Here is a 13,421-nt window from a genome sequence, read left to right as displayed (position 1 = left end):
CTGATAACCTGAAGTCTGGCCTTACCACCTGGGACAGTGGGGGCAGGGGGGCTGGGGGGGGGGAATGGAGGAAGAACATTCTAGGGCCCATTATGGATGCCTCTGCTCAGGCGTTTATCCTCGTGCCTATATTCCAGTACCGCTGGTCAGAATCATGGCCTCGCGTCAATTTTTAAAACAAGGCATGGAAAAATGAGAGAAAAAGAGAGGGAAAAATTAAAGTTCCATTCATTCTTCAAGCAAATGTTATCTCCTCCAAAGATACCTTTCCAGATTCCTGGAACTCTTTTGGGTGGAGGTGAGGGGTCTGACGTGGAAGAGGAGCTCAGGATAGAATTTACTCATTCATCCCACAGCACGAATCACTCCACGCTGTAACTAACTCTCCGTGTCCCCACCCGTCCCAAATTTCGTTCTCTGGTGATAGCGATTCTGCCTTAGTTTAATTGGTATCCGCAGGGCGCAGTTCTTTGCCTTGAAAGGTGGGAAGTTCCCTATGAGTGGGGCAGAAGGGATGGTGAATAGGGGTTTAGGGTGGTTGCAGTAGGGTAATGACTGGTTTCCTCCCTTCCTGCCATCCCATTCCCTCCCATCCCCCGCCCCCCCTACCCCACCGCGCGTCGCCAGAATGCTCCTACATTCCGGGCAGTCGAGCTAGGGTAAATACCTCTCAGGTGTTTCCTTAACGTTCTGAACTCCAGTGAGCGCATGTACTTAAAGTGTTGGTTTAGTTGCCGGCTTTCCCCTAGTCTGTGGGACCGGCTTGACTCCCCAGAGCTTAACACAGAGTACATGCTAGATAAATGTGTTGAACGGATGGATAGATCGATGGATAAATGGATGGATGGATGCATAGATGCGCGGGTGTCTCATGCCTTCCTCCCCATCCTCCGCAGTTGATGACCGTAAGCCTGGCCAAGCTAGGGAGCAGCCGCGTCAGGGTCCCTTCCCCCGGGCCCCGCCCCAGTCGACCCCACCTTTCCGCGCCGCTCCGCCCCGCCGCCCCCTTCCCCGTGGCCCCTCCCCGCGCAGGTCCCGACTCCCGCCGCACCTCCTCCGGCTCTGCAGTGGCGGCGGGGAGGCGAGCCGGAGCGCCAGCGGGGCCAGGGCCGGAGCCGAGCCGGGGTCGGGGCAGCAGCGGGGACCCTCGGAGGCGGGGCCAGTGGGACTGCGATGGGCGTGGAGATCGAGACCATCTCCCCAGGAGACGGTACCGGGCGGCGGAGCCGGGGGAGGAGGAAGGGTCCCGGGGCGGAGCCGGGCGGGCGGGGGTCTGATTCAGAGGTGGCGCGGAGGGTGCTGAGTCGGGGGCGGACATAGGATGGGGGCGGCGGGAGGAGACCCCAGATAGGATTGTTGGGGGTCTAGCAGACGATCCTCCACCATCCTCTTCCGCGCCGGCTCACCTAGGGGATCGAAGGCGGTGGCCAGGAGGCGGGGGTCTGCGGCCCGCCACCGCCCCGGGGGCTTCGGGCCGCCGCCGCCGCGGCTGCAACCACTCACTTATCTGCTACTGCTGATTTCCCAGGGCAGGGCTTTAGTTAGCTCTGCTTTCCCTGTCTGCTAGGTGAGCCCTGGGGACAGCTGGAAGGGATCCCTTCTGCTTGGGGCAGCCCTTTCTAACGCGCCCCCCTCCGGGCCTCCGGTCGGGCGGCCCCTGTGGGCTGGGCGGTGAGACGTAGTGGGGACCCAGCCAGTCTGGGAAGGAAGAAGCGCTCCCTCCGCCGCCTCTGCATCTTGCTTTATCCTCCCCGCCCCACTCAGCCTCTCCAGCCATCCTGTACACTCCCATGGCTTTCATTACCGTCTGCAAACCGATGGCCTCCAAACTTAAGCCTCCAGCCCAGACCTACGACCCGAGTTCAAGGTGGTCCGTTTATCCAACTGCTGCTCGACCTCTGTCTGGATGTCCCATGGATACCTAATTCAGAAAGTCCAAAACAACTCCTGCGCCTTGTCCTTCCCACTCCCAAGCACTCCTCTGTTATTCCCCTTTCCCTGCCCCCCCGGGACTGGCACCACTACTTTACACGCCAGACATCTCTTGCATAAATGGGTTTGGATGTGCAAGAATAGCCATTTTTAAATTTTTTAAATGAAACTTAATCCAGTCCAGAGCCTCCATTTCTGCAGAATTTGACAGACAGACTTCATGTGAGACCTAACTGACAGCCCCCACCCCTCCTAGGAAATTAGAGGACCTCTTGGTTCCAGGCCACCCTCCTTGTTAAAAAAGGCAGTGGTCTCTCGAGGTCCCGGGCCCTTACCCCATCACCAGGCAGGTATGGACAGGTTTCTTTGTCCACTCTGGGAACCATGATGCTGAGTCCCAGGAACCGTCACCCTGAGACCTCGTCACACCCCAGAGCCCTGCCACTGAGTTCTGCCAGAGGGCTGGAGGCCTCTTCTCCCTTCCCTGGCTCGAAGTAGCCTTTATCGTTTTCTCTAGTTATCCTCTCTCCCTGGCCAAGGACAAGGGGCATTTTCTCTTGAGGGAGATTAGATTTTTAGAGAAAGCCTGGAAGAGCTTTGGCCTTCTGCTTTCAACAGTCTAAACCCCTGAGTCCAGCAAGAAGACACGGAAGGGCCGAGCTATTGTACTGTTAGCACTGGGGACACCGCATCTTGGTTGAGCCCCACAGCAAGTCTGACAGGACTCGTCCTTCTGCTGAACATCTCTAGGCTCCATCCCATTAGTCCCCGCCCTGGTTCTGGCCACCATCATCTCTCACCTGGATTTCTGCACATCTTCTGAACTAGTCACCCCACCTCCACTCTTGCCTTTTTGCCTTCCATTGGGTCTCCCTAACTCACCACCTATTTTCCACACCATAGCCTGAGGACCCTTTAAAATGCATGTGTGACCTTTCCTGTCCCATTCTACTGACCCCCACCCCACCTCCCTGCCTTGTGTTTTAATGAGCCTTCCCTTTCGTTCTCCAGACAAATGGTGATCTAGTCTAGTCTTACCTTCCACAGTCAAGCCTCCTCTCTTACTACAGCCCCTACCCCCACCACCACCTTCTTCTCCAACTTCAACAAGCTCCTGCAAAGTGGTTAAACACACCAGCATTCTGCAAATATTTATTGAACACGTACTCTGTGCTAGGCCCTGGGGTTACAGCAGTGAGCCAGACAGGGCTTGCACTAGTGCTCGACTGGCCCTTTGAATGTGTTGTTCTCTCTTCCCAGATTATCTCCCTTTATTTCCTCTGGCAAACTATTAATCCTTTAAGATGCTTTCCCTGACTCCCACAGAGTCTTCAACGTGTTGACTCAGTTGTTAACCACCCTAAGCTTTGCCATCCAGGCCTGTGGCTTTAAATTCCGCCCAGATTGATACCTCCAGTGCAGACTCTCCATCTGCCTACTTGCAATATAAACTCAGATGTCTAATAGGCATTTCAAGATTGCCAACTGCTCAAATCTGCTCCTCCCCAGTCCTCCCCACCTGGAATTAGTTCACGGTCCATCCTGTAGCCCAAACTGAAAACCCAAGCATTGTACTCAATTTCTCCTTCTCCCTCCTCCTGGACCCCATCCCCACTCTGTTAATGTACCCTGTCAGCCCCGTTTCCCAAGTATATCTATTTTGCTCTATTCTCTGCTGCCACCACATTAACTCAAGCCATAATTGATTTCCTGTCTGGATTATTGCAAGAGGCGCCTAATCGTCCATCCTACACGCAGCAGCCAGAGTGATCTTATAAAATCTTAATTCAGATTATGTCATTCTCTTACTTAAAATCCTCCAGTGGCTTCTTATTTCTTATTGCACTTGGAGTTAAATCCAGCGCCGCGCTGCGCCCCCTCCCCCCCGCCGTGATCCGGCTCTTTCCCACTTGTGTCCCTCGCCCTCTCTTCTTTCCAGCCACAGGGCCTTCGGTTCTCTTCTTCAAATGCTCCAATCCTTTTCTGTCTCAGAGTTGATGTGCAGGCAGCTCCCTCTTCCTGCAGTGCTTTCCCCAGCATCTTATTCATCTTTCAAGATTCAGCCCAAATGTCACCTTTTCTGAGAGGCCATCCTGGACCCCCTTTTCTAAAACGGCCTGTCCGTCACGTCTGTCTTTAACTTGTCATTGTGTTTCTTTTCCTTAGAGAATTATCATGATTTATAATCGTCTTGTTTATTTGAGTACTGTTTCTTTCTCTCCACTAGAATGTGAACTCCAGAGGAGTAGGGATCTTGTCTGTATGGTTTACTGCCGGGTCCCTGAAATCAGGCCCAGGCTTCGGCATGTAGTAGGTTCTGTAAATATGTGTGAAGGATTATGCTTCTTAATCCTTGATTGCAGCCATCATCCTGCATTATAATCGATTATTTATTTATGTGTCTGTTTCCCTGACTTCACCATGAGTTCATAGATGGCTCTGTGTTTCTGGAATCTGGTCCAGGCACGTCATAGGCTGTCAGTCGATGTCTGGGGAATGAATGAAGGAAAGGGAAAGGAGAAGTTGAAGAAAGGAAAATAACAAGGAGAGAGTGGAGTGGAGGAATGCAAGGGAGTAAAGTTCAAGTCAAATAGAGGTGAAGGGACCAGCCTGGCTCATACAAGGCACAAAGCCGGAAGTAGAGCCGTGGGCATCCCCATGGTGTGGAGGGGAGTGTGGGCCAGACCTTCGGGTCACAGGCACACCTGAACATCCCAGGGGACTTTTCCCAATACCTTATTCGTTCACGTCTCTTTGCAGGAAGGACGTTCCCCAAGAAGGGACAGACGTGTGTGGTGCACTACACAGGTAGGCTCCCCTCACTTCTTGAGCCAGCCTTGTGCATACAGGAAAGGGGGCTTGCAAGGATACCCCTTCCCCACTTGTCCCAGCAGGAGCTGCGTGTGGAACCAGCCTCTAGCTGAGCCAAGCCACCTCCATTCTCTTTCCTCTGTGGTGGGCAGCGTGGAGCCTGGCCCTCCTGGTCCTGTCTGATATGTAGAAGTCCCTTCTTAAAGCCCTGAGAGCCCTGATCTTCCCTGTAGACTCGTCTCTCCTCCTACAATGTTGTTAGAGAAGAGGAGGTTGACTTCCTCAGCATTTCCTTCCTTTCTTTTTTTTTTTTTTTTCCCAAAGATTTTTATGTATTTAATTGACAGAAGTAGGCAGAGAGGCAGGCAGAGAGAGAAAGGAGGAAGCAGGTTCCCCACTGAGCAGAAAGCCTGATGTGGGGCTCGATCCCAGGACCCTGGGATCATGACCCAAGCCGAAGGCAGAGACTTTAACCCACTGAGCCACCCAGGCGCCCCAGCATTTCCTTTCTTTTTTCAAAAACAGACTATTCGACTGGCTTACTGTTATTGAGTACCTACTGTGTGCGACATGCTGTGCTGGGCACTGGGGACACACAGATGAAAAGGGAGGATTCCTTCCTTCTTTGGGGAGTTTGGAGAGTGGGACAGACCCATGATCCAGAGGCTCTCAGGCAGTGTTGGGAGGGTGACAGGAATGCCTGTCTCAAGGTGCCGTGGGAATGGGAGAAGGGCCCCACATCTCTGCTGATCCCTCTTGGATGCTCTATACTGGAAGGTCAGGTGGGCTGAGGAACATTCTAGATGGAGTTCCTGAGGTCTGCTGGCAGGAAGATCACGAGCAGGTATTTGTTCCCAGAGGAGTGAGTGCTCTGCCTTGTGACCTGCTTCCCAATGTGGCAAACTTGGTGACAGCCACTTAGCAGACAGCAAGGCCAGTTTAGTTCCTAGGACGCATTCAGATGGGGCCATTTTTAGCAGTTCTCTGGGCCAGTGTGAAGTGCCAGGTTAAATCTAGGCAGACAGTGTGGGTATTTCTCAACAGCTGTGTTGCCGGTCGCTGACGTCAGTGGGCTAGAGCTGTGTTTTATCTCCCGGTGATGTGGCCTAATTACCATGAGTCCTCTGGGGCCTCTGACCTGTGTAATTGATTTATCTGTTCTACATGTTGTAGACAGACCAGTACTTATCAAGTTACTAAAACCACAACATCCTTTTGCAAAGACTTTTCACAGTAGATACAGAGAGCAGGTGATGTGCATTAAACATTAACATTGGACATGAGTGCCTCTAGTTTAGGGAGGGACTGTTTCCTCAAACCTAGAGGGGACTGTATGGGACTTTTTGGTAAACTTCTTAATTAAATATGAACACAGTAGAGAACATAAATCTGAGATGTACAGCTCAATGAAATTTTTCGAAGTGATTACACTTAAATATAACCACCACCCAGATCAGCATCTACATTTCCAGAATGAACTCTGGCCCAGGCATCTACCTAATCTCTCCTCCTAGTCATCAGACCTCTTTGAAGGTAACCAGCATACCTTTGTCCCCATCAATTGGCTGGCTTGTCCTCTTATTGAATATCATAGAAATGGAATCATAGAGTCTGCACTCTTTTGTGTTTGGCTTATTTTACTCAATATTATGTCTGTGAGATTATGTTGGTTCTTTTTTTTTTTTTTTTAAGATTGATTTATTTATTGGAGAGAGAGAATGCACATATGAGCAGGGGGAGGGGCAGAGAGGGAGGGAGTGAGAATCTCAAGTAAACTTTGCGCTGAGCATGGAGCTCAGCATGGGGGCTCGATCCCATGACCCTGAGATCATGACCTGAACTGAAATCAAGAGTCAGATCCTTAACGGATTGAGTCACCCAGGGGCCCCTAATTTGTTCTTTTTTATTCCTGTACAGTTTATTGTATGATGAATAAATTATAATTTATCTTTGCAACAATTGATGAACATTTGGGTTGTTGATAGTTTTTTGCTATTATGAATAGTATTGCTTTGAACAGTCCTGTAGGTGTCTTTTGATGGACATATGTACACATTTTGGTTGGTATACACCCAGAAGTGGTGCTACTTGGGCACAGGATTATATAGCAATGCTCAGCTTTATCAGATACTGCCAGACAGCCTCCCAGAGTTGTCCTGCCGATTTCTACTGCCATCAGCCATATACGAGAGTTGCAGTTCTCCCGCATCCTCATCGACACCTGGCATCACCATGTTTTTGTTTTGTTTTTGGCCCACCGAGGTGGGTGTCTGGTGGTATTTCATTGTGGTTTTTTATTTGCACTGCCCTGATGACTAATGAAGTTGAATACCTTTTCATGTGCTTACTGGCCATTTGGATATACTCTTTAGTCTCTCATGTTTTGTCCAATATAAAAATTGGGTTGGCTGTCTTTTTCTTATTGACTTATGGAAATTATTATTATTATTATTATTATTTAAGAGAGAGCATGGGGGGGGGGAACAGCAGGAAAGGGAGAGAGAGAATCTTAAGCAGGTTTCACACCTGCACAGAGCCTGACCTGGGGCTCAATCTCACAACCTTAGATTATGACCTGAGCTGAAATCTGGAGTCAGATGCTTAACCAACTCAGCCACCCAGGTGCCCCAGGAATTCTTTATATATTGTAGATACAAGTCTTTTGTTAGTTATACTGATTCAAATCACCACCCATGCCAGCGCTTGTCTTTTTACTCTCTTAATGGCATTTTTATCAATAGAAGTTCTTTATTTTATTTGAAGATTTTATTTATTTATTTGTCAGAGAGAGAGAGAGAGCGCACAAGTAGGGGGAGCAGGAGGCAGAGGGAGAAGCAAGCTTCCTGCTGAGCAGGGAGCCCGATGCAGGACTTGATCCCTGGACTCTGGGATCTTGACCTGAGCTGAAGGCAGATGCTTAACCAACTGAGCTACCCAGGCGCCCCTAGAAGTTCTTAATTTTAGTGAAGTCCTACATACCGATCTTTTCCTTTATAGTTAGTACTTTTGTGTTCAGTTCAGAAATCTTTGTCCCTAGGTCATGAAGATATCCTTCTGTTTGTTATCTTGTAAAAGCTTTATTATTTTATTTTTCATATTTAAGTCTCTCATTCAGCTGGAATCAGTTTTTATGTGTGCATAAGGTAAGGGTCAAGGTTCATTTTTTTTTCCATATGGACATGCAATTGATCTAGCACCATTAATTATTTTTAAAAAATCATCCTTTATCTGCTGCATTGCCATGACACCTTTGTTGAATCAGGTCACCATATATATGTGCTTCTGTTTCTGGGCTGCATGGTTTCGGCTGAACTTGTAGCAGTAGATGACTACATATGGTCCGAAGTATATTGAGTCAGGTAAAACCTGAAGAAGTTGGGAAATGAGAAAGCAGTTTTCAAAGGGAATGTGTGTGTGAATAGTCGTATGTGTACTTGTCCAAGTATGCATCTTGTTGAATGTATGTAGATTTGTGGATTTAAATCTTCTCTTTGAATCTGTTTGACCATTGGGTCTTTCTAATGAATGTGGGTGCATAAGTGCCGATGAGCTCGCACAGGTATCTCTATCTTAGCAACCTGTGTGTGTGCCTGAGTTTGTATTCGATCTCCTTAGTATCCATCTGTGTAGCCGCAGGGTTTTCTCCTTTGCCTGATTTTGTACCCAGAGTAAGAATCCATTTTATTCTACCCAGAAAGCAGGAAAATGAGACTGCCCCTTGCATACATTTAAGTGGTAGCAATTAGGAAGTGGAGTCATAGATGCTCACACACTAAGCCTGTCTCTATCTCTCGTGTTAAACATGACAGAACTGAGGCCATGAGAAAGGAAGTGATTTACCTAACTTTACACAGGGAGTTATTGCCAGCATGAAGTCAGAATCCCGTCTCTGAACTTACGGGCCAGATTTTTCTCTGGTCTAAAATTGCCTTTTGTTGTGATCTGCGGGGTGCAGGAAGAAATTGTGGGAGGGCATCGTTTATAGAAGGTCTGATCTGGGGCACCTAGGTGGCTCAGTTCGTTAAGCAATTGCCTTCTTTCGGCTCAGGTCATGATCCTGGAGTCCTGGGATCAAGTCCCACATTGGGCTCCCTGCTCAGCAGGGAGTCTGCTTCTCCCTCTGACCTTTCCCCTCTCCCGCTCTCTCTCTCTCAAATAAATAAAATAAAATAAATCTTTAAAAAGAAGGTCTGATCTTTGAGCCAATCATCAATATGATCTAAAAACAGAAAAACAGCTCTTGAGCCTTAGTCGGCAGGAATGAGACAATATTTCTACCTCAGGGATGACAAGGCAACTGCACTTGGAGGCAGCATTGAGCTGTTCCAGGTTCAAATAGGCCCTTTTTATGGGGTCTGGTGGCCACCCTTGACTGGGTCACTTTGTTCTGTTCATTGCCGGAAGGAATGATATGGCTTTTGGGTTTTGCATGTCAGGGAACCTTGTGAAAAGCAGGTGGAGAGGCAGCCTGAGGCAGAAACATCCTTGGGCGGAGGAAGTGACACAGAAAAGGCTGTAAAGCACAGAGGTATTTGAGAAAGGTGTGACCTGAATAGGACAGGGGGAAAAGGCAAGGCAGGGGGAAGCAGCGAGGGTTATCAGACAGGCAGCCTCTGGGTCTGGAAGTGCCTTTCGATCTGCCTCCGGGAGCTCCTGCGGGAAGGCAGGAAGGAGAGTGAGTACAAAGACAGTTAGAGGGTGTCCTGTACACAGGTGAGACACGATGGGGATGTGGTGGAGTTATGGGGTGGTAGAAGAAACGGAGAAAGTATGTAGATTGCAGAGATGCGTAGGACTTCGTAGGCTGTGTGTGGGGTAAGGCAGAGCAAAGTATTGGGGTTTCTTGCTTAGGTGACAGGGCAGGTGGGGAGATTGGAAGAGGCACAGGTTTTTGCAGAATAGGAATTCCGTTTTATTTTATTTTTTTAAAGATTTTATTTATTTATTTGACAAACAGAGATCACAAGTAGGCAGAGCGGCAGGCAGAGCGGCAGGCAGAGAGAGAGGGGGAAGCGGGCTCCCTGCTGAGCAGAGAGCCTGATGCGGGACTCGATGCGGGGCTCGATCCCAGGACTCTGGGATCATGGCCTGAGTCGAAGGCAGAGGCTTTACCCGCTGAGCCACCCAGGTGCCCCAGGAATTCCGATTTAGACAGGCGGCCCCAGATCTGGGAGTTGAGTCCTGGCCGCCGCCCTTCTCCATCCTCTTCTTGCTTTCACAGGAATGCTCCAAAATGGGAAGAAATTCGATTCGTCCAGAGACAGAAACAAACCTTTCAAATTCCGAATCGGCAAACAGGAAGTCATCAAGGGTTTTGAAGAGGGTGCAGCCCAGGTAAGATGGGAATCCTCAGTAGGGGGGATTTGGGGAGTCTGGGCTCAGTACGCTGCTGCCCTTGCCCTATTACAGACCGCCGTGGCTTGGCCTCTACTGCCAGGAATGCCAGCCTGGCTTTGTGCCCCCACCCCTTCCCCCTCATTGCCAGCATGACCCCTTCAAGTCACTCTGGGGGCTCTCAGTCCAAGCACATCCCTCCAGGCTTGCTCGGCACTAGCTTTGGAGGCCTGTGAGCCACCAGCTGTCTGGGACTGAGGCAGCAGGAGAGTTGGAGGGTGGAGAGACCCAAGTTTTTCGTTTTGTTTTAACTTAAAAATTTCAGACTTGCAAAAATATCACAGAAATAGTTCCGATATATTCTTTACCCAGATTCCCCACATGTGAACGTTTTACATAACCGTAGTACAATGATCAAATTATACATGTGTTTGTGATCAATGATACATTAACATTGATACAGAACTATGAACCGATCCATTCAATTTTGGGGGTTGGTTATTCAAAATTTAAAAATCGATTTATTCAAATTTCACCGCTTTATTCAAATTTCACCTGTCCTACCAGTGCCAGGTGTTGATGACTGCTGTGGTGAGCCCTGGTGCATGCCCTTCTCCCTCGGTCTCCGAGGCCATTCAGTGCTCTGTTAGAGTAGGTGCCTCAGCCCTCCCCACCTCGCGGTGGCCTCTGATTGCTTCACGTCTTTAATGGACTGCTCCTGTTAACTCCTTGAGTGTATACTTGGATGTGTGCCTTTTATACAACCTTTTTACGTTCTTTTGGAAGAGGGTGAGGAACGATTATGAACAAATCCAAGTCTCGGGGCCATGCGCTAATTGAGTAACCAGCAGTGGTTGTTGGATGAATGGATTTGGGACTGCTTTGGTGGAAGTGACTGCCCCACAGTCAAGTCTCTGCTGGTCTGAGGCAGAATCTAAATCCTGCGTCACTCCAGTGTGCCACTCAGAAAATTCGTCTCAGATCTTCAGAGTTAACCTTGAGGATGGTGTGGGGAAAATGCCATAGTTATTTTACTTTTTTCTTTTAAATCAAGCTGGGTCCTCTTTCTCCTCTCCCCATCTGCCCCCATCCCTGCTAGATGAGCTTGGGGCAGAGGGCGAAGCTGACCTGCACCCCTGATGTGGCGTACGGAGCCACGGGCCACCCTGGTGTCATCCCTCCCAATGCCACTCTCATCTTTGACGTGGAGCTGCTCAACTTAGAGTGAAGGCAGGAAGGAACTCGAGGTGGCTGGAGATGGCGGCTGCTCACCCTCCTAGCCTGCTCGGCCACTGGGACGGCTCCTCCTGCTCGGGGCTCTTGATCAGTGCGCTAACGTCACAGCCCCACAGCATTTTCCGTGCTCTGCCCAAGTTGCTCCGTATGTGTTCGTCATCGTTCACGCGCATCTTTGCTTGAGGAAACTTTGGTTGCAGATCAAAGCATTTCAGGTTGTGCATTTTGCGTGATGCATGTCGTAGCCATTTCTGACCACAGAATACAGATTTCTTGTTCGCACAATCTACACTGCCTTACTTAAGCCAGACACACAAGGTGCTCAGACATGAAATGTACATGGTATACACAGAGGGACTTGAGCCAGTTACCTTTGCTGTCACTTCCTCTCTTAGAAATTCTGTTGGCTGCTGACTTATACAATGTCCTCTTTGGAAATATGTAAAATAAAGGCTAAGTGCTTAACAAATTCCTGTCCATCCTTATTGCAGGAAGGAAGTGCTTTAAGGACTCCATAAGTCAGTTGCCCTTGGGAAAGAGTGGAAGGGAGCCTTCCAAGTAGCCAGGAATGATAAACAGCTGTGATGTGAGTTCTGTACATGCTTGGCCTTGTTCTATGTATTTTTAAATGAAATTGCCACCAACCCTCTAAGCAGCCCTACAAGGTAGGTATTAACTTGCCACTCACCTCACAGGCTCAGAATTCTTCTCTAATTGAAGGGACATATTATGTTCAAACCCCATAGCCAAGCAATGTGGCGTTAAGATCTCAACACTTTACGTGACCTTGCAATGTGTTTGGACTTAGAGGGACAAGTTCCCCACACCCAAATGGAAAAGACCACCACGCCTGAACAAATGAAGGTGAGTTAGGTCTTGGAGCTATACGCTTACACTGGGAAGTTACTTTTGAAAAGAATGTGTGGTTCTGAGCTTGTTTTTGCGTTTATCTAGTTTTGCCCTTACACTGGAGTATTATGATTCTGAACTTGTTTCCATATGTACTGCATATTTTCATCTATATTTACTGTTAACTTATGGGAATTCCCAGTTGGGTTTTATAACCAGCCCACTGTGGAGCCTGGGGCAATGTGGCTAAAGAAATTTTTTTTGACATAGCTGAGAAAATTTCTTAGCCATAGTCAGGGTTATTCTGTCAGTGAGGACTTGGAATTAAGATTGAGAGGCTGGTCGGTCAGTACTTACTTTCCTGCATAGATTCACCGATACGTGTCACATAATGTCATACATGAGATACGGGTCCATGTTATCTTAGCTGCTTCATCTACCCCTTTTGTCTCCAGGAAGCCCTGGGCTGTATTCCTCTGCTGAGGATCGAGGAGTTAAGAGGCAGTGCTTTAAGATGGAGGAAAAGAAATGAGAAAGGGGGTGCTTTGCTTTTAATTACCTGATTCCTGGTCTCACTTCTGTTGTGGGCTGTATTCCTCTGCTGAGGATCGAGGAGTTAAGAGGCAGTGCTTTAAGATGGAGGAAAAGAAATGAGAAAGGGGGTGCTTTGCTTTTAATTACCTGATTCCTGGTCTCACTTCTGTTGTGGGAGCAGACCAGCCAGAGGGTGCTGCACCCATTCCCTTCTGGTTTTTTTCTTCCTTCAGCATGTCTTAGTCCCCAGCTTTTCTCAATGACACAGATGTCTGAAAATTTCTTAGGACTTTGCCTGTATAAGAGACGTACTCTTGTTTTCTGCTGTGACATCAATAGGATAAAATTAAAAATGGCATCAAAGACCATTTCGGGTGTCCACTGTGGAGCTGAAGAAAAATCTCAGTGTAGAGTATTCATAGGCTAGGTGGTCATGGGAGATATACGCGAAGAAAACCAAAACACACCAATGTGAATGAACAACTACTGGCTAGCACCTGGAAAGAATATGCTAGGCCTCGCAGGTCCTGCGTTCCTGGCGCTCTTCAAAGGTGATGCAGAAAATTATGCTAACAAGTTTGGACACTGTCCTGTGAGAGCCATGTGAAGCAGGGAAGTGGTAATGAGATCTTTGTCTTACAGTCATTTTCAAATTTCCAGTCTATTCATACAAAATCTTTCTTAGAAACTCAAAATTTAACCTAGGTGGATGTAAAGCAGCTCTG

The 13,421-nt window shown here is 48.5% G+C and overlaps 1 protein-coding gene across 2 annotated transcripts; it reads left to right on the top strand.

Moving 5' to 3' along the window:
- The first annotated feature begins 1,009 nt into the window (after positions 1 to 1,009).
- On the top strand, positions 1,010 to 11,782 carry FKBP1B (FKBP prolyl isomerase 1B). 2 transcript variants are annotated; one of them, XM_059132512.1, is made up of 4 exons: positions 1,010 to 1,210; positions 4,693 to 4,740; positions 9,965 to 10,077; positions 11,132 to 11,782. In XM_059132512.1, the coding sequence occupies exons 1-4, from the start codon at positions 1,174 to 1,176 to the stop codon at positions 11,174 to 11,176; spliced, it is 243 nt and encodes an 80-aa protein (XP_058988495.1). In that variant the 5' UTR covers positions 1,010 to 1,173; the 3' UTR covers positions 11,177 to 11,782. The 2 variants fall into 2 exon arrangements, with proteins under 2 accessions (XP_058988495.1, XP_058988494.1); XM_059132511.1 differs by having other exon boundaries at positions 1,015 to 1,210; positions 11,177 to 11,782.
- The last annotated feature ends 1,639 nt before the right edge of the window (positions 11,783 to 13,421 follow it).

Source organism: Mustela lutreola, chromosome 9, assembly GCF_030435805.1.
Source record: "Mustela lutreola isolate mMusLut2 chromosome 9, mMusLut2.pri, whole genome shotgun sequence".
Lineage (NCBI taxonomy): Eukaryota > Metazoa > Chordata > Mammalia > Carnivora > Mustelidae > Mustela > Mustela lutreola.
Note: the sequence above shows the minus strand (reverse complement) of the source record. Positions and strands in the feature narration are given on the sequence as shown.

Coding starts and splice junctions, on each gene's coding strand:
- FKBP1B (XM_059132511.1), top strand. CDS start 1,174: ATGGGCGTGGAGATCGAGACCATCTCCCCAGGAGACG. Junction 1,211..4,692: donor GACCATCTCCCCAGGAGACG/GTACCGGGCGGC, acceptor GTCTCTTTGCAG/GAAGGACGTTCCCCAAGAAG. Junction 4,741..9,964: donor GTGTGTGGTGCACTACACAG/GTAGGCTCCCCT, acceptor TTGCTTTCACAG/GAATGCTCCAAAATGGGAAG.